The sequence below is a fragment of the Oncorhynchus mykiss genome, chromosome 26, assembly GCF_057628025.1.
Source record: "Oncorhynchus mykiss isolate SJ-2025 chromosome 26, ASM5762802v1, whole genome shotgun sequence".
NCBI lineage: Eukaryota > Metazoa > Chordata > Actinopteri > Salmoniformes > Salmonidae > Oncorhynchus > Oncorhynchus mykiss.
Window position 1 is genome coordinate 27587832 of NC_143047.1, and position 21806 is coordinate 27609637.

The 21806-nt window shown below is 40.0% G+C and overlaps 1 protein-coding gene across 1 annotated transcript in view; it reads right to left on the reverse strand.

Moving 5' to 3' along the window:
- Nucleotides 1-21353, reverse strand: part of LOC110506738 (TOX high mobility group box family member 3) — a 63734-nt gene extending 42381 nt beyond the window's left edge. Inside the window, exon 1 of the mRNA XM_021586571.3 lies at nucleotides 20518-21353. Within this exon, the coding sequence (XP_021442246.3) occupies nucleotides 20518-20619 (102 nt within the window). The 5' untranslated portion in view covers nucleotides 20620-21353. The remainder of the gene's footprint in view (nucleotides 1-20517) is intronic.
- Between the last annotated feature and the right edge of the window lie 453 nt (nucleotides 21354-21806).

The following is a 21806-nucleotide window of genomic DNA, read 5'->3' on the forward strand; positions in this document are numbered from 1 at the left end:
CAGCCAGTGACATTTAGAGAGCTTACGAAGAAAGCCGCACTACAGATATGTTTAAACACAATGTAAAATGATTCCGTTCCTCAATGTTAGAAAGAACAACGAGATTAAAGTGAACCTGAAAATGACAGTCCACAGAGTTAATGTTTTAGAGGATTTCTCTTTTACAGGGAAGGAAAAAGAGAAGCTGAGCTTAGCTAGCAAAGCATTGAAAAAGGTGACGGAGAAAATATACCTCTGTCTGTCACTGTCTCTGTCTCTCTGTCTCTCCGTCTCTCTCAATTCAATTCAAAGGGCCTTTTTTTGGCATGGGAAACATACGTTTACATTGTCAAAGCAAGTGAAATAAACAATAAACAAAGGTGAGAAGACACAAAACATTAACAAAAAACTATTCGAATTTAACAGTAAATATTGCACTCAAAAAGGTTTCAAAAAGATAAATACTTTTCAAGTGTTTTATTATCAGCTATTTACAGTGTTTTAGTAATGTGCAAATAGTTGAAGTACGAATAGTACGGGAAGATAAATAAGCAGATAAATATTGGTGGTTTTTGGAATGTTGTTTGTGCTCCTCTGGTTTCCCTTTTCTCATGGCAACGGGCCACAAACCTTGCTGCCATGATTGCACAGATATGGGAGTTTATCAATGTTTTATTTGTTTTCAAATTCTTTGTTGGTCTGTGTGATTTTCTCTCTCTCAAAAATATCCTTGGTGAGGCTGACACGTAAAAAGCATGTGACCAATCATATACAGCAATGACACTTAGAAGTGTGGATTTCCCTCGGGATAATATGAGGCTAAGCGTTTGCCTTTACGACTAATGTATGAGCCAATGGTATAACTCATTTATTTATTTATTTTATTTTACCTTTATTTAACCAGGCAAGTCAGTTAAGAACAAATTCTTATTTTCAATGACGGCCTGGGAACAGTGGGTTAACTGCCTGTTCAGGGGCAGAACGACAGATTTGTACCTTGTCAGCTCGGGGGTTTGAACTCACAACCTTCCGGTTACTAGTCCAACGCTCTAACCACTAGGCTACCCTGCCACCCCCTCATAAAGTCAGTCATGTGCGCATACAGTACATTACAACCATAAACTAGCATCTGGGTCTGGAATGGAGAGTAGGGGAGTCATGGCAATGTCATTAGTCTATCCAACCCCTTTCAACTGAGTATACTAGATGAAGTGAAATACATTACATTAAGATCATGGTTCAATTAGATTGTTAGTGTGTTCTAGAACATGAGGATCTACTTATTGCAATGTAGATGTGCTTTAATGGACAGTTTAATGCAGTTTAATGTATCAATTAAGTTGACTTCAGAGATTAAGTAGTGTACAGTTTGTATTAAACAACTACAGGAAAAAGTATCTGTTTTTCCACGCTTAAAAATAACACTGCACATGTGATATTGTACACTACTCCACCTCTGAGGCAGGAAGGTCTGCTAAGTGTCTATAGCAAAATAAGCCATTGACTTCCTCCTTTGACCACAGCTCCCTCAGAGCAGTTTTATCCAATTTCTAACAGTCCAGGAAGATGATAAAGGGGTCAGACAGTGACATATGCTGTATTTGAGCCTTGACCTCTATGTTAGGGGTAAATGGGAACCACGCTGTGAGTTTCTGCACCAAAATAAACGAGACAGTTCAGCAAAGGCCGGGTTCCACCATACGTTCTACAAAGAACCCAAGCACTTTCCCCACTGTGTGTGTGTATGTGTGTACCAACATGCCTCTCCATTCGTCTTCATTAAGCTTGTGTTTGAACTGTTTCTCCACATCTCTGTAAGTATAGAGTCTACTGGGAGCAGCTGCAGCTCCTTCATACTGTAGCAGCCCACATCTCATCTACTCTACACTGTCCTTCTCACTATCCTTCACAGACGTCCTTCTTTAAAGACACAGAGAGTGAGAGGCTTTTAAACAGTTGTGCTGGACAGGTGGAGAGAAAACACCACTTTCTTTTGGAGAGAGAGAGAGAGTGACAGCCAATTTACCTGCAGAGAGGGGGGCAGATTCAATGGACACAGAGATAATTCATCTCTTCATTCATGTAAACTGAAGAGATCGACCAAATCAGCTCTCCAACAGTATTGACTGTTAGCTCCTTGTATTTCAAAGTTTTTATTAAATCGGGAGCATTACTGCTATCATGCTGTCCCCAAAATCCAAATAAAGGCCTGTATTGGAAAACGAGGCTACCATCACACTGGGAAGAAATAATAATCCCGATCTCTTTATTCAAATCTGCCATGTGTGAATATTCAGTGTGACTGAATAGCCATGGGAATGTTGCTCCAGCATATCTCTCCTGTCTGTCTGTAATTGAGCAGATTTATACTCTGGAAAAGGCTTTCTTATTATAACTCGGCTACACAAGGCTTTCTACGTAATGTATTACTCATTTGTAAAGGCCTCTCTAAACAGGCACATCGCAAATTGTGATATATTATAGTTCAGTGATTCTTTCTCACTAGCATCATCTGAATCCATATCCTTAATCCATATAATTTTTATATGATGATTTGTTACCCTCAGATTTGTTGTTGGCTCTCTCTCACCCACAGACCATCAGACATCAGTGCTGGTTACGCTGGTCAGTGTAGAGTTGTCAGATCCAGGAATTCAAAGATCAGGAACAACAATAGCCAGCGGCCTGCCTGACTGGGCTCTAAAAGCCTCTATGTCAGCACACAGTGGTTTGACAGCCTGTGTAACAAACTCTGGATGTATTTTATCTTACAAGCTTTACATAGAGTGCTGCATATTCTCTCAGTTATGTTAGTATCACTTTCTACAGAGAAACATCATGTTTGTATAATTAAAAGAGAAACATGATACTGATCATATATTATCATGAGTGTTTCCTCACAAGTACTGTATGTGGGGTGAGTTAAGTGAATAGAATTATGTGGTCAAATATGACGAGATGCAAAAAAGGACAACAATTTAAATTAGTAAAACATGTGAAGCCATCACACTGAAGCCTAATAAAGAGCATATATTAATTGTAATCCCATGTGGGTAATTATGAAAGGAATATGCTCAACCGCAATTTGGGAAACTCTGCCAGAATCAGCAATAGTAGCCATTACGTTAACTACTGTACTTATATGATATAGTGCTGTGAATATCCTTTCCCTCAAATAATATTTTATTCACTTTTAGGAAAAGGGATATGTTGCTTTTATGTTCCCTAAGCACCGAATGCTCTGATGCATGATTTGTCATTGTTATTCAGAACTCGCTCACCTCCACTTAAAACATGATCCTTCTGGAGTCTAATGAATCACCAAGGTAGGTCCCGGGGGGTTCCGCCTTGCCAGAGAAAACCTTTGATTTATGTACTACTTTGTTTTTCCTGCTTAAGGCTTGCCTGTTGTGTTGTGAGAGAGATGACCCTGCCTGGTGATGAATATGCAGATGGAGCATTTACTCGTATTTGTTAATTAGCTCATGTGAAAAATATATTCTCTCTGAAAATGTCAATACCCACAATACACTACAACAGCGAGTCTGAACGTAAGGCTCTCTCTTTCTGTCCTATCGTTTCCCAGTCTCCGCCTTCTCACAATTAAACCAAAAACAATCTGCCTGTATTTGCTATGACACTCCATTGCTGGATAAACTTTGATGCCCAGATTAAATAAAATGACACTTTTGGACGGCACTAAGCAGCCATCGTGCGGAACTGATTGGCTTTTAAAAACACCAATTAGTACTCAACCTTGTGGCTGTCCAACTGTAGCCTGCTAATGTGAGTGCACACACTTGTGATTTAGCCTCAATATCATGGCTCTATCAGGCCTCCGTTTAGCCTGGAGAGATATTAGCACAGCCCACTCTCATGTTGGAGTGTCACGGACCTCTTCATCTGTTTAGAGTAAACAAAATAAAACTGCAACCAGAAAGTATGAGGGCTTGTTTGTAGTTAGACATGCTGGAGGAAAACATAGAAAGGGAATTTGTGCTTTGATCCGCTAACGTGAACTGAAACCCCCTGCACATTAGGCTAGTTCATAAAATGAAAGAGATCCTGGAATTGAATAAACAGGCCTGGTATGTGGTGGACACTGGTGGAAAATGTGTTAATGTTATGAAAACATTACACATCCTGCATTTTTTGTTGTTTAACCTTTAGCTAGGCAATTCAGTTAAGAACAAAGTCTTATTTACAATGACAGCCTACTGAGGAACAGTGGATCAACTGCCTTGTTCAGGGGAAGAATGACAGACTTCAACCTTGTCAGTTTAAGGATTTGATCCAATAACCTTTCAGTTACTGGCCAAATGCTCTAACCACTAGGCTACCTGCAGCCCCTGGATGCTGTGTAAGTAATCATTAGTCCATATGCTGAATGTACTATCCTCAGGCAAAAAAATATATAAACTGGAAAGAAAAAATGTAAATATGCTTGAATTCTTTGAGCCTGTCCCATCTGTAAATAATTGGAAAAATGCTTTAATTCTTTGAGTGAGTCCACTAGGTTTGGGCGATATACTGTTTACACAATATACTGGGGTATTTTGAAATACAGTTGGTATTATTTAAAAAAAAAACTATTATTTGACACATCTTAGATTTCTTATAGTTATACTTTACAGCCCCCACGAGGCAGGGGTGCCCACAGCACAACCCCCCCCCCCCCCCCCCCCCCGCCCTTGACTTTTTCAACATTTTGTTACAGCCTTATTCTAAAATTGATTAAATTGATTTTTTTCCCTCATCAATCTACACACAATACCCCATAATGACAAAACAAAAACAGGTTTTTAGACATGTTTTAAATATCACATTTACATAAGTATTCTTGGGTATGACGCTACAAGCTTAGCACATCTGTATTTGGGGAGTTTCTCCCATTCTTCTCTGAAGATCCTCTCAAGCTCTGTCAGGTTGGATGGGGAGCGTTGCTGCACAGCTATTTTCAGGTCTCCAGAGATGTTTGATCGGGTTCAAGTCCGGGCTCTGGTTTTGCCACTCAAGCACATTCAGAGACTTGTCCCGAAGCCACTCTTGCATTGTCTTGGCTGTGTGCTTAGGGTTGTTGTCCTGTTGGAAAGTGAAACTTCGCCCAGTCTGAGGTCCTGAGCACTCTGGAGCAGGTCTTCATTAAGGTCCTCTCTGTACTTTGCTCCGTTCATCTTTGCCTCGATCCTGACTGGTAACCCAGTACCTTCTGCTGAAAAACAACCCCACAACATGATGCTTCCACCACCATGCTTCACCGTAGGGATGGTTCCAGGTTTCCTCCAGACCTGACGCTTTGCATTCAGGTCAAAGAGTTCAATCTTGGTTTCATCAGACCAGAACATTTTCTTTCTTATGGTCTGAGAGTCTTAGGTGCCTTTTGGCAAACTCCAAGCGGGCTGTCATGTGCCTTTTACTGAGGAGTGGCTTCCATCTGGCCATTCTACCATAAAGGCCTGATTGGTGGAGTGCTGCAGAGATGGTTTTCCTTCTGGAAGGTTCTCCCATCTCCACAGAGGAACTCTAGAGCTCTGTCAGAGTGACCATCAGGTTCTTGGTCAGCTCCCTGACCAATGCCCTTCTCTCCTGATTGCTCAGTTTGGCCAGGTGGTCAGCTCTAGAAGGAGTCTTAGTGGTTCCAAATTTCTCCCATTTACGAATAATGGAGGCCACTGTGTTCTTGGGGACCTTCAATGCTGCAGAAATGTTTTGGTACCCTTCCCCAGATCTGTGCCTCAATACAACAGATCTGTGTCTATGGACAAATCCTTCGACCTCATGACTTGGTTTTTGCTCTGACGTGCACTGTCAACTGTGGGACCTTATACAGACAGCTGTGTGACTTTCCAAATCATGTCCAATCAATTTCCCACAGGTGGACTCCAATCAAGTTGTAGAAACATCTCAAGGATGATCATTGGAAACAGGACCTGAGCTCAATTTCGAGTCTCATAGCAAAGGGTTTGAATACTTCTGTAAATAAGGTTTTTCTGTTTTATATATTTTATAAATCTGCATAAAAAAAAATGAACATCTTTTTTCCCTTTGTCATTATAGAGTATTGTGTGTAGATTGCTGAGGATTTTTTCAAATTTAATCAATTTTGGAATAAGGCTGTAACGTAACAAAATGTGGAAAACGTCTGAATACTTTCCTAAGGCACTGTATGTATACAGAAGTATGTGGACACCCCTTCAAATTAGTGGATTCGGCTATTTCAGCGACACCTGTTGCTGACAGGTGTATAAAATCGAGCACACATCCACGTAATCTCATTTGACAACCATTGGCCGTAGAATGGGATTACTGAAGAGCTCAGTGACTTTCAACGTGGCACTATCATAAGATGCCAACTTTCCAAAAAGTAATGTTGTCAGATTTCTGCCCTGCTAGAGCTTCCCCGGTCAACTGTAAGTGCTGTTATTGTGAAGTGGAAATGTGGGGGCACCCCTGCCTCGTGGTGGCTATAGGGGTGCATGCTACACCTCTGCTTACAACTATAATTCAGTATAACTATAAGAATTCTAAGATGTGTCAAATAAATTATATCCAGCTCAGGGCTCCAGCTATGCATTTGGTTAGTCACTAGATGTCAAGATCAAGCTTCTTGGTTACAGCAGAGACATTCAATTCCCCCTGGATGAAGATCCCTGTTGCCTAAATAGTTTTGTGTGTCAAAAAAAATTATTAATAGATGTTTTTGGAAGGTTACAGAAATGTTATGAAGGTATGAAAACCTGGATACTGCACAACCCTAGAGTCCATATTTGGTAACTAGCAAACTACCAGTCCAACAGAGAACAATATGAGTAATAACTTACAGTAATTGCAATAATAATGGCGAGCACAATTACACAGAGGAATGTGCTTCAAGTTTATGTCTGATAAGAGCCAAAGCAGCGGACAATCACTGAGGTAATTACAGAAAGATATGTAACTCACACTCCTCCGTATAACTTCAGCATATCGCCTCATTAACGACCATCTTAATTCCATTTTATCCACAGTTTATTACAATACTCACCACTCACAGATGGTGGTAAACATGAATGAAGCTTCGCTTGGAACATGCCTCAGTAAACAATGCTTTTTTTCTGGTATTTCACACATTTGGGCCGAGAAAATGTATTATCTTTTGAAGCAATAGTTAATCGCTATATAGGCTAAGTATTTCTTAAATATCTTATTAGCATCTGGAGGATAGTTTGTGGAGGAGAAGTAGGTGTAATCAATGATGTCAGCAACAGGCTAATGTTGTCATTAGCCAATAGGAACGAATGTCTTACCCTTACAGTCCAATCAAAATATGACATCACCTGACATCCTCAATGTTTTGTGGCAACAGGATCCCTAGATAGTAGAACGCTTTATTAGTCAGTGATCAAAGCTAATGGTGCTAGACCGCTAGCACCATGGCCTGTTGAGTAGCAAATGGTCTGGATAAAGCATTAGGAACATGATCCAAGCTACTATCCAAAGCATACAGATATGCTGCTGTTTCAACAACATCACAAGTTGAGACCTTTGTAACACCAGACAACTGCTTTCAACATACACAAAGGATCTGACATTGGACAGTGACCAATCTCTGGCTCTCTCCAGGAGAATCAATGGCACTCTAATAGACTTCACTGAAAACAAACCACGAAAACAAAGAAATACTTGATTATTTTAAATGACTGTTGTCATTCAAGCCAGCCACATCCATGTAAAAGGAAGTGTGGTGTATCAAGGGTAAACCCCTAAGTATTGGTGCACAGTGCCTTGCAAAAGTATTCATTCCCCTTGGCGATTTTCCAATTTTGTTGCAATACAACCTGTAATTTATTTTTTTTATTTGGATTTCATGTAATGGATATACACAAAATAGTCAAAATTGGTGAAGTGAAATTGTAAAAAATTATACAAAATGGAAAAGTGGTGGGTGCATATGTATTCACCCCCTTTGCTATGAAGCCCCTAAATAAGATCTGGTGCAACCAATTACCTTCAGAAGTCACAGAATTAGTTAAATAAAGTCCACCTGTGTGCAATCTAAGTGTGACATGATCGGTCACATGATCTCAGTATATATACACCTGTTCTGAAAGGCCCCAGAGTCTGCAACACCACTAAGCAAAGGGCACCACCAAGCAAGCGGCACCATGAAGACCAAGTAGCTCTCCAAACAGGTCAGGGACAAAGTTGTGGAGAAGTACAGATCAGAGCTGGGTTATACAAAAATATCAGAAACTTTGAACATTCCACGGAGCAACATTAAATCCATTATTCAAAAATGGAAAGAATGTGGCACCACAACAAACCTGCCAAGAGAGGGCTGCCCACCAAAACTCACAGACCAGGCAAGTAGGGCATTAATCAGAGAGGCAATAAAGAGACCAAAGATAACTCTGATGGAGCTGCAAAGCTTTTTGGCCATCAAGGAAAACGCTCAAACTCAACACCACTCATCACCTTGAGAACTCATTCCCCTCAGTGAACTACGGTGGTGGCAGCATCATGCTGTGGGGCTGTTTTTCATCGGCAGGGACTGGGAAACTGGTCAGAATTGAAAGAATGATGGGTGGCGCTAAATACAAGGAAAATCTTGAGGAAAACCTGTTTCAGTCTTCCAGAGATTTGAGACTGGGACGGAGGTTCACCTTCCAGCAGGACAATGACCCTAAGCATACTGCTAAAGCAACACTCGAGTGGTTTAAGGGGAAACATTTAAATGTCTTGGAATGGCCTAGTCAAAGCCCAGACCTCAATCCAATTGACAATCTGTGGTGTGACTTAAAGATTGCTGTACACCAGTGGAACCCATCCAACTTGAAGGAGCTGGAGCAGTTTTGCCTTGAAGAATGGGCAAAAATCCCGGTGGCTAGATGTGCCAAGATGATAGAGACAGTTATGCACGCTCCAGTTTTCTGTTTTTTTGTCTTATTTCTTATTTGTTTCACCATAAAAAAAATATTTTGAATGTTCAAAGTGGTAAGCATGTTGTGTAAATCAAATGAAACAACCCCCCCCCCCAAAAAAAAAAATATATTTTGATTCCAATTAGTAAGACAACAAAATAGGAAAAATGCCAAGGGGGGTGAATACTTTCGCAAGCCACTGTACATCAGACAAACAACTTATGATACTACCTAAAAGAGCTATCTTAGAATTACCAGTAATGTCACTAGAACAATCCCAATCCCAAAACCAAAACTCTGTAAGGTCTAGGCTGCTCTCCTAGAAGACGCATATTACAAGCTAATTGAGTCTGCTGGAAACTACAGGGGTGCAAAAGGTTCACCACGATTAGCTTGTGTAACTGCTGAAGGTCAACGCAGCTCTGCTGAGCAGCCACAAGCCTTCATAAAACCATGCAGCGTATCATTATTTTCACAGTGTTTCATTATGGATTGTTAACCTTGGCTAACTCCCCAACTAACGCTTTAATCAACTGCCTGTAATGTCTCTGATACAATGCTAGCATTCTGCTTCTACTTCTCATTTATCAGCGGGTAGGAAGGAAAAACGTACCTGTGTCTCCATTATAGAAAGAGAGAAAAAGAGTGAGAATAATAAGAGAGCAAGCTCCTTTTCCAGGATCTGCATGTGTCTGGAAAGACACATGTGAGTAACAGCTTCCGAAGAGGAGAGAGGAACGTTCAGGGTTATTGCCCATTGTCAGAGAAACTAGATCGTTTTCCTAGAAAGGAATGGAATATGAAAGACTTTTCAATAGCATGTAGTCTCAGAAGGAAACTAAAGGACTCCTCAATGCCGAGGCCTCTTTCTCCTTGGCCTGGTTCCTACCACTGGCATCCCACACCATAGCCACCTGTGAGGATGTGTACACTGGGTCCCACTGCAATGTTGAAGAGATGAGCTCAAACAAAAAGCCTAAAATATCAGCTCCTTTCCCAAATGAACTAGGGGAATCTTCATAAGACAAATTCATTGTGGAACCCTCTCATCAACTCATCAGTTTTGCAAACAATCAGAGGTTGCAACCAGCGACCTCTAAACCCCACAAGAATGATTGCCAAGAAACAAAAGAGAACTTAACCAACTACTGGATGACTTTTCAGCGTCTTCTCCCTCCACATCAATACTGCTTTCAGAGATCCAGATGGAGGCCAGCAGCAAAGTGTCCCCTTATTGGGCCTTTATTGGTGCATCCTAAATGCAACATTGAATTAAGGCAGGGGAAAGGGGAGGCACGCTTTTTGTTTAAGACAGTACGTCTGAGGCCAATAAAAATCAGCAATGAAGCAATCACTGTATAATTTTTGGAAACCATCTGAAAAGAGACCACTTTCCAGTTTTAATATGCGTATGAAAGCCAGAGCATGAGAGAAACCATATGTTTCTTGGTGGATAAAAAAATGTATTCATAGGCTAGTGCTTTCTACAAAACGCTACGTCTTTATCTTTTCTCCAATATATAAAAGTTAACTCATATAAATCTGCACTCCAACTAAATGGTGATTTACAGTAAATGTGTGGTACATTGAGAACAGATAGGGAAATGCTACTCGGGGGGAGTATGTTACTTATCAAAAGATGGGTTCAGAGCGGATATGTGAGAGGCATTTGTGTGGTTGCCAGACGTGTTATTTTATTGGGAGTAATGGTGCACCCCATAGGCTGATACAATCTGACAACAACTTAATGGTTATTGAATATGTTAGAGAGAGTTTGATGTTTTAGTAAAATATCTGTTTTTCTCTCTCACTTTTTCTCTTTCCCTGTTTTGATATTGGGGCTCACTCACCATGTGTCTTATTTCATATGTTGGCATAATGATGAATTGTTTTGGGTTGTACAATCAAGCACTTTTTTTCAGAAAAACATTCCAGGCATCACTGTGAACTGATTGCTTTGGAAAATTGTGTCCATGGAGCTATGTACTACAGGCAGGAGTAGTAACTAGAATTGTGTACTTGTACACAAATAAATAAATACTAAGTATCCATATATGAGATGAATGCTTTCTGACAGAGAGGATAAATGATCAATATATGAATAGGCACTACTATCCAGTTAAAGAACAATGGACACAATCAACTATTTAAACCCATAAATAAACAACAAGAAACTAGAGGTCGACCGATTAATCGGAATGGACGATTAATTAGGGCCGATTTCAAGTTTTCATAACAATCGGAAATCTGTATTTTTGGGCACCGATTTCCGATTAAAATTTTTTTTAAAAATCATTTTTTATAGCTTTTATTTATCTAGGCAAGTCAGTTAAGAACACATTCTTATTTTCAATGACTGCCAAGGAACTGTGGGTTAACTGCCTTGTTCAGGGGCAGAACGACAGATGTTCACCTTGTCAGCTCAGGGGTTCCAATCTTGCAACCGCACAGTTAGCTAGTCCAATGCTCTAACCATTGCCCTCCACGAGTAGCCTGCCTGTTACGCGAATGCAGTAGAAGCCAAGGTAAATTGCTAGCTAGCATTAAACTTATCTTATAAAAAACAATCAATCATAATCACTAGTTATAACTACTAATCCAGTTTAGCAGGCAATATTAACCAGGTGAAATTGTGTCATTTCTCTTGCGTTCATTGCACACAGAGTCAGGGTATATGCAACCGTTTGGGCTGCCTGGCTCATTGCAAACTATTTTGCCAGAATTTTACGTAATTATGACATACATTGAAGGTTGTGCAATGTAACAAGAATATTTAGACATAGAGATGCCACCCGTTAGATAAAATACCGAACGGTTCCGTATTTCACTGAAATAATAAACGTTTTGTTTTCAAAATTATAGTTTACGGATTCGATCATATTAATGACCAAAGGTTCGTATTTCTGTGTGTTATTATGTTATAATTAAGTCTGATTTGATAGAGCAGTCTGACTGAGCAGCAGCAGGCCCGTAATCATTCATTCAAACTGCACTTTCGTGCGTTTTGCCAGCAGCTCTTCGCAAGCACAGCGCTGTTTATGACTTCAAGCCTATCAGCCTAATGGCTGGTGTAACCGATGTGAAATGGCTAGCTAGTTAGCTGGGTGTGCTCTAATACTGTTTCAAACATCACTCGCTTTTAGATTTGGAGTAGTTATTCCCCTTGCGCTGCAAGGGCCGTGGCTTTTGTGGAGCGATGGGAAACGATGCTTCGAGTGTGGCTGTTGTCGATGTGTTCCTGGTTCGAGCCCAGGTAGGGGCGAGGAGGGGGACGGAAGCTATACTGTTACACTGGCAATACTATAGATCCTATAAGAACATCCAATAGTCAAAGGTGTATGAAATACAAATGGTATAGAGAGAAATAGTCCTATAAATACTATATTAACTACAACCTAAAACCTCTTACGTTGGAATATTGACGTCTCATGTTAAAAGGAACCACCAACTTTCATATGTTCTCATGTTCTGAGCAAGGAACTTAAACGTTAGCTTTTTTACACGGCACATTTTACATGGCACATATTACTTTCTTCTCCAACACTTTGATTTTTCATTATTTAAACCAAATTGAATATGTTTCATTATTTATTTGAGGCTAAATTGATTTTATTGATGTTTTATATTAAGTTAAAATAAATGTTAATTCAGTATTGTTGTTATTGTCATTATTATAAATAAAAAATACAAAATATCATCCGATTAATCGGTATCGGGTTTTTTGGTCCTCCAATAATCGGTATCAGTATCGGCATTGGAAAAATCATAATCGGTCGACCTCTACAAGAAACAGAAACATTCTCCCAAGAACAGCTCTTTCAAAACTCTCAGAGCTAGGCCTACACAGAGAAGAGAGACAGACAAGGACATGTCAGCACAGTGCCTATATACTGTAGATCTCTGCTACCATTTAATTCTAACATAAATTATGGCAAATTACATTTCCAGGAAAAACAAAAGACTTTCTGCAATAGAATATTCTTATCATTCTAATGCACGTCTATAAAAGATCCAATTAAAATCTGCCAGAGTGTGATGGCGCTTTTCCAATTTATATTAGCTTTTGAGGAGACTATTAAAGTTTATTTATTAGGTGAAGATGACTTTAAATACTACACTATTAACGCTGCAGTAAAATTGGATTAGCAGAGTGAGATTTTAACATTTACCCTGTTACCACATATATAACGTTGGGGGAGGGGCGATCTACGATCAATGACTATGACCTTCTGAGGCCAACATGGCTCCCCTATTTCCATAACACTGACTCCAGCTGTTGGTTTGGGGACCTCTGCACTGGCTGGGAAAATAAAATGTAAGAAAACAGTTTGGAAATGAAGATTAACATAGCCGTTAAAGTCAGTGTGTTCTAAACATGACACAGATGATTTGTTTACTACTGTATTACAGTAACCAAGGCATAGGTCCAAGTTACATTAAATCACCTATTGAAAAACAGTACGTTGTTACTGTGGTTCATTTCAGTCTCCCATTTAAACATTCAAATAGCTGTTGTATTACTCCATTTTCTGTGTGCTTTGTTCAGCAGGTTTAATGGATATTTGCCCACCTGCTGCCATTGTCTTCTCCCTAAAGGACGACCTGGTGGTGACACACACTGAGCATTATGGGAATGTTACATGGTCGTGGTGGCGCTATGGGCAGCTGAACAAAGGATAGCTGGACTAATCACCACAGTATGGCTGCGTCTGATACTGCACCCTATTCCCTATATAGTGCACATTGTTTACCAGGGCCCTGGTCAAAAGTAGTGCAAAGGGAATTAGGTGGCATTTTGGATGCACATAAATCTCCTTTGCCTTCTACGTAATATCTCTCTCTCAGTCCCTACAGCACATAGCTCACTAATGAGGTGACATTTCACAGTCACGACAACGCATTTCCCTGCAAATGAACGTCATAATAACAGTCAGCAATACCTTGATGAGAAGGAAAATACGTCCATTCTGAACAGTAAGGGATGGTCTGAAAAATAGCACAGGCAAAAATTCAAACAATTTAACTTTTAAGTCTCGTTTTCTTGACAGGACCTCCTATTCACATGTTGAGTGAAGGGGGTCATGCATATTTGATTGTGTAAAACATCACATTTCTAATCTATCTACTAATTCAATCTGTGTTGTATTAAAGGTTAAATCCAGGGGAGATCAGTTAAATGTTTTGATACAGTCCTCCGTCAGCCCATTACGAGGCATTAGAAATTAGTTATATGAAAAATATGATGGCTGTCTCACTGCAACAGTGCTTTAAAAATAAATGTAAGTGTCTTAACTACAATGCGAATAATTTATAGGACACAATTTATTGAATCACCCAGCCAGAACTGATTGACTGGTCCCACTGCTTAATTCACAGTAAAAGCCGTTTCTGTGGCACATAATCATTTATTCTCTCTCTTTAAAGATGGAATCCTTAATGGTGAAGCTGTCATGTACGTTTGGGATATTATAACACCACAGAAGTTACAGCAAACAACAAACACAGTTGTTTTGCCTCGAACATCACTGCACGCTTCGATAGAATAGCAGAATATGTACTGGACAGGAGTTTGGTGGTACCTTAATTGGGGAGGATGGGCTCGTGGTAATGGCTGGAGCGGAATCAGTGGAATGGTATCAAATACATCAAACACATAGTTTCCATGTGTTTGATGCCATTCCATTTTCTCGTTCCAGATATTATTATGAGCTGTCCTCCCCTTAGCAGCCTCCACTGATGTACTGAAATGTGTTGTACCACGCTGCTCATTTCCATTTGGATGCTGCTCACCTCCGTTTAGTCGACAAAACAAAAACAATAACAATGGCGCTCGGGTGAACAGATTCTATCTTTAATAAGTCAGTGAGGTTGATGCTGTCAGAGATGTAGCGAGACAAAGAGGATGAGACGGTTTATCGTGGTGGAAAAAGAAGATCTCATGGTGAGTTAGTAGACCCTGGTGTGATATAAAGAGACATGTTAGGCTTGCCTAACGACTCACCCTGAATTTAATTCTTCTGCTCTATCAATCGCTCCATACATTTAGTCTAAAACTGTAGTTTGTGTGACTTCAAAATGAGGGTAGTTGTACAGAACAAATTAATTAGCGATGGGATATTCTCTAACAAGTATAACCAATCAGAGTACCAAAGTTAATGATGTCATCATATAGGCCAGCTCTGGACCAATCCATCGGTTTCTGGGACCAATCAGAACAGACAGAATGTGTTCACATTCTCAAAATCGTTGGAGATAGAGGCAATTCCAGACTCAACGTGGAGAATAAACATCAGTTGGCCAGAGCGATGTGGATGAGTAGCCAGGCAAATGTTTGGCTATGGTTTTAAAGCCTAAAGAAAGTCCATCTAGGACCCTTAGGCAGAGGACGTGCTACAGCTCAAGTTTCCAGGGTACAGTACCTTTGTTAAATGATTCAGAACTTTGACAGTTTAAGCAATACTGGTTAAATGAGGCCTTTCTCTCTCATTCACTTACAGGTGTGTCATGATAAATGACCGTAACCCTACACCGAGCATGACACCTCAGCTCTGAGCTACTACCCGTCTATTATATCTGAGTGCTGTGGAGCTGTAACAGTGACACGGCTGTTGGATTGTCCAGAGAGAAAACAGAACCTTCTGAGACAGTCTCTCTGTTCCCATGTCCAAACTAGCATACTACTTAAAAGGAAGCAATGTATTGGGCATGTGTTCTACGTCGTAGGTTAGTGTTGACATTCCAAAATCAAATCATATTTTATTTGTCACATGCTTGGTAAACAACAAGTGAAATGCTTACTTATGGGCCCTTCTCAACAATGATAATAGAAAATTAGATACACAAGGTAATAACATGGCTATATACAGGAAGTACCAGTACTGAGTCATTGTGCAGGGGTACAAGGTAATTGAAGTAGATATGTACATATCGGTAGCTATAAAGTGACTAAGCAACAGGTTAGAAAATAAACAGTAGCAGCAGTGTACAGTATATGATGAGTCAGAAGAGTTGGTGCACGAATGGTCAATGCAAATAGTCTGGGTAGCTATTGGTTAACTATTTAACTAACTATTTAGCAGTCTTATGGCTTGGAGGTAGAAGCTGTTCAGGGTCCTTCTGGTTCCAGACTTGGTGCATCGGTACCGCTTTCCGTGCATGCCCATTACATCATTTCATTCTAAATAGTATGCTAGTGTGGATTTTCAAATGTAGCAATACTGTGTGAACTCTTATCTACATGCAGCCTGCTGGCTGATGATGGTGATGTGAGAAGAGGAGATGGAATGGATTCGTGAGCACTGGGTGGTGGTTGGATTAAAAATGGACACCGCAGAGACATACAAACACAAACAGGAGCACTCCCTGTGTGTGTGTGTGTGTGTGTGTGTGTGTGTGTGTGTGTGTGTGTGTGTGTGTGTGTGTGTGTGTGTGTGTGTGTGTGTGTGTGTACACATTGCAAGGAATGATGCGTGTAATAGCTTAGATCATCTACAGCGCAGCCATAGAAAGCAGAGAGTATGATCTACTAATGTTCCACCACAAGGCCACCTCTAATATACAGTATATGACTCACAGTCCGGACACAGCTTCCATAGCAACAACTATTAGTGTCTTCCATGCAGGAAGCTTTACTGAGCTGATAGAAGTTCAGAGCTAGGACAAAAACGTAAACACTACATAGTTAATCACATACACACATCAGTTTAAATAATGTAGATAGAAATTAGGGAAATTGTCTGAATCTGCAGAGTAACTCACTTTCGGACAGAGCATCCATTAGCTCAGGGGTTCCAAGTACTGTACTTCAAGTGAGCGAGCTAAAAATAAATTTCCCCATTCTCAAATGGAAAACTGGCTCTTTAATAAATCTGTTGAACTAGGCTTCTGACAAGCTGCAATTAAAATGCCCAGGAAACACATCAGCTTTTCACTTCCTAAACATTTAAACATTTAAACATATAACTTCGGTTACATCCATCAACTTTAGAAAACGGCAAAGTAAGCAGCTTCTCGGGGTACCAGCGATTTAGAGTCCTAGTAGTGTTTGGATATGTTTACAATGTGTGTGTGGTGAAATGGCACCAGCTGTGTACACTGACAAGATGCACACGGCCCACTGTGTGTTTGAAGAGCGTCTTAACCCCTTCACTACCACTCCACAGACGGGACAACAAAGACCACGGGAGGCTAGGCCAATCTGGCTGTAGGGGACAATGGGGAAATATTGCCCCAAGGGTTTTCTGGTGTGAAGGGACTGTAATGTAGCATCTCTGAGTCTATTTATGTCCTTTCTGCTTTGTTTCCTATACATATTCAAGGGACAATAGGATCCAACCCATACTCAATCAGGCTTTTGTTTCACCTACATGACTCATGTAAAGGCTCAGTAAAGTCCTAGAGTATGCCGACTGCAGCTGCAGCCTTCCAGCCTCATGTGTTATGCTGTGAATAACTTCCCATGTGTTGTTCTTACAGTGTATGTAGTCTATTACGTATGACAGACAAGTGGTTGATACAACTCAAAGTTGAAATATAATCCATTGATAAGCGTTTCCTTGGATAAGAGGAAACATATCCATTTGGTACAGTCACAGAGGCTATTTGTCATCAGAGCCAATCAGCTGTTACTATCAACCCTGCTCAGTGAAACACACTTCCTGTTTACAGCGGTTGTCATTGAAAGGATTATTGGAAGACAATCATTCACTCTTCCGCAATGACACCTTTTAAAACCAAAAGAAAAGTATGGCTACGGAAAAGCGGAAAAATTATATCAATCACAGTTAACACAATGTTAATGCATATTACATAAACTTTGGATCTGAACATAGCCATCCACAATTTATAATCACTTACTGGCAGTATTAGTAATAGTTTCACAAACTGAAACTCTGTAGTAGTGACAGTGCTGCAGGTGCAACACATTCCTCATTTACATCTGGTAACAACCAACTAATTACCTCTACCAGTGCAGCTAATGAAATGTATATTACATCTAAAACATTATTAAACTTCAGGGGAGTATAACACAGGACTATAAATGTGCCAGTAACAGGGGAGGGGGGGGGCACGCTCATGAACAAAGGCATTTCAGTCAATCAAACAGTCAAATCAAACCTGACTTTGAGACATGCTAAATGTAAACCAGTACAGTTGAGAAAATACCAAAAAAGCTCATAGCCTTTAGTAGTGTCCAATCTGAAGAGTTTGCCCAGTTATGTAGACCACAACTGTCCCACATTTAAACCAAGGGGGACATATAAAAGATTCAACTTTTGAGACAGAAAAGGAGAGACCCTGATGACCAGAAATAATCTAGGCGTGTATTCATAAGGTTTCACAAGTGAAGCCGGGCTTCTTGTAAATTTCACTGACTAAGACCACATGTGCTCAGTATAAACCAAAGAGCCAGTAAAAGCCAAGTCATTATCCCAGATAAATTGAATGTAATGTAAGACTGCACACAATTTCTGAAGTACCAACTACCAACCAATCAGTGGCTAAAAAGAGTCCCTGTGGGTATATACCCCTAAACATAGTTGCCTTGTGTCCCAGCTTAAATCAAAGCACTTTACCAAAGGCACCCTGCTGAGACTGCCCTGTCATACACCTGAACACAATCCACACCATTAAATATTAAAAAGGTATAGAATAATAGGTAGCATATATGAAGTGTGCTTTAAATCAGCTCTTAATGACATTTATCATCAAGGGTTCGAGGTTCAATTCTACTAGATTACTAGCAGCTCATGTTCCCTTGTAAAGTACATGATATTAACATATCCCCTTCATCTCATTGCCAAATCACGGCTGGATTCATTAGTCATGAATCATGATGACTGTAATACCTAATTAAGTTTGTGCCACTCATTTTGGATGTTTCTGTAGATTTAAAAGAATCTGTGATGTTTGAAAGTGATTAAAACGGAATTATTTCCTCAGACAATATTTTGAGAGGGTGTTACTGTTTATACATCACATTGAGTACCCATTGACATTGACCAAGGCACTGTTAAAGCTTCTTGGAGTGGGAACTTGACATGAAAGCTATAATAAATAACTCTGTTATCAACCCAATTTAATTTGAGTCTCTACAACTTGAAAACCTGACACATCGTCTGGATGACTAATGTTTCCTCTCAATGAGTTTGGTCGAATCAGTTTCGGGATGATGTGCCTTGCATTATGCAAACACATGCAAATCTCCCTTCCACTCAGCATGCAGAGGCTTCTGAATTGGCATGTGATGTGTGGTTTGTGATGTGACATGTTGCAGAGGGAGTGCTTCATTTCCTCTCCCTCTCAGACTACAATTGCATTTTGGCCTATTCCTGACAGAAATACTATTTCCTTTCTCAAACTTTGGCCCGGGGAGTTTTCAAGCAAACACAAAACCACACTTTATCTATTATAGGACAGTCAAACAAATGTGGTTGCACTTGGGCGCTTTAACAAGCCTGGGCTATTTGGCTAAGCAGACGCAAACACTGCTCTGGTCTCAGAATGTTCTCAGAACACGATTATAGTATGTTTTCTACTGGTTCTCAGAACAGTTTTAGAGGATGTTCTGGGAAAAAGTCTGGAAACTCATTTGATATGGACTGTCTCTCTCTTTTGGCAGCTTACCATGCTTCCACATCCTGAAGATGTTGTCAAATAGAGCCATTATCCTTTTCAAAACAAATACTCCTTTGTGCTTGTGATACAAAACCACCAAATATCTGCTGCTGATTGTGTACCAAACCACCTGTCAGTCTGGGACTGTTTGTGTAAGGATATCTCACATAGGATAACCCTACTAGGGACAGTATGACATTTTTTTTTTCAAAACATTGCAACACATCAGTAAAAAGATACATATTATCGGTGAGCAAAAGAAGGGATCACGATCTGAAACAACAGCAGTTGAATCAGACATCAGATATCAACATAAACAACCTGCTCACTTCAAGGATAATTAATACCTTTCACAATTCATGAATTGGCCTCAAATATGACCAGCTCTATAGGTAGTGACATCACTTTATCATGTGCCTTCAGGGAATCTAAAACACATGAACTGCATGTTGATTGATTGATGATGTAGACTAGAAGCTCCAGGTGGAATTATAAACACTGCCCATTAAATGATTCAATTATTATGGATCAAGACACTTTTTAAAGGCTCTGTCACACATGTAATCAAGTCGATCACTCATCGTAAAGTAGCAGTGTCACTGCCACCTGGCATGAATAGCTTACTCTGCAAGAGATAGGATACCAAAACTTCGTCCAACAGGGAGATAGATGTGCTATATGAGAAAGCATTTCAACGCGTAAACATTATGACATGCAGAACTCCAGCACCAAATGAAGATGGTAACTTGCCTAATTGATAAAAGTGTGTAATGCACTGGTAAAACGACCTCTTGTCTTATTGTGTTATTATGTCTATTTTATAAAAGCTTTGTAATGCCAATGCAGAATAGGATTAGATGATGAAGTAGCCTAATTAATTCTAAAAGAAAACATTCCCAATCGTGTACAACACCATTTGCCATTATATCAGACTGTCTGGACTCAGGAGGAATGGGGTTTGAATACAGTGTGCAGAAACAAGATAGAAGTACGCAAAACAATGTAGATCACAAATGCTCACCTTATTATAGTTGTAGTAGCCCAAACAGTGGGAAAAATCCAGGTTTGGTGGGTCTCCTGGAATAGGATTTCCTCCGGCAGTCGGATAAAACCGTACATCCATGATGTACCAGGCAACAGCGCAGCTGTACTGTGAACAGAGCTCAATTTGTTTCTACCTTTTTACAATCCACGCGCACAGAGTGAGAGAAAGGCGGCGAGGCGGGCAAGCTTTATCGGGACCGTAAATCAAATAAATGGAAAGCGGGATAAGAAGAGGTAAGGGATAAAATACGACGTTTTGTTATTCCTCTTCTACTTGTTGAAGAAGCTTTTCATAGTTTTGAAACCCAAATAACGGTTGAGCTATGTCCAAGCTCGTCCTCAAGGTTTATGATATCTGCGCCAAGCGGTGATGTTTGCCCATGCATTTAGAGGCAGCTGCTGTACACAAAGAAGCCACGCGACCGGCAGGGACAGACTGCACAATCGTCTTTCCCCTGTTCAGCTTGCGAAACAAAATGTAAAACAGAGCTAACGTTGTAATAGGTGTATAATAAGAAGTCCAGCTCGTTTTCTCCCCACCCTCTCGTTTCTTTCAGAAGTTGTTTTTCCTCAAGTTTGCACAGTAGTTGGCGAAGGTAGCACAAAGCAATGAGGATATTGTATTCCCTGGAATTCTGCTATAGTGTTCCATCAGTGGAGAGTGGGGTTTGGGACAAAATCTGATCAATTTGTGCGGTCAACCAATAATGTGGAATTGGTAGATTTTCTTTACAACACTAGATAGATGCTTGGTTCAGTCTTTGACTCTGTTGATGAACAATGTGTGAACAAATCGGGCTACTCCCCGAACACAGCACGCCACTCCCATTTAGCCAGCATTTGCCTCAATGAAAACACTAGATAGTTACATTTTACACTGCTTTCAGTCTCTGGGGATACTTTGATTGACAGATTTTATATCAAAATACTCAATCAGCAATATACACATGTTTTTACAGCAGTTGCTTGAATTGCGAATTGAGTGGGATACAAACAATTTGTTTATGTTTGTAATAAACTGGTAATAAGATGGTAATGAACCTTATTACTATAATTGTTTCTATGTGCTTTACTAAATCACAAATTTTTCCTAATGAAAATCTCTTCAAAACAAACAAACATGAGTTTTGAAAGCCAATCCAATCTTAGGAGTAGTTATAGCCTGAAGCAGCTTGTTGGTCCCCTCCCTAATATGACCACATGGGACACTAGAATGAATACAAACAGTCTATTTACAATAATCATCATGTCTCAGTGATGTGTGGC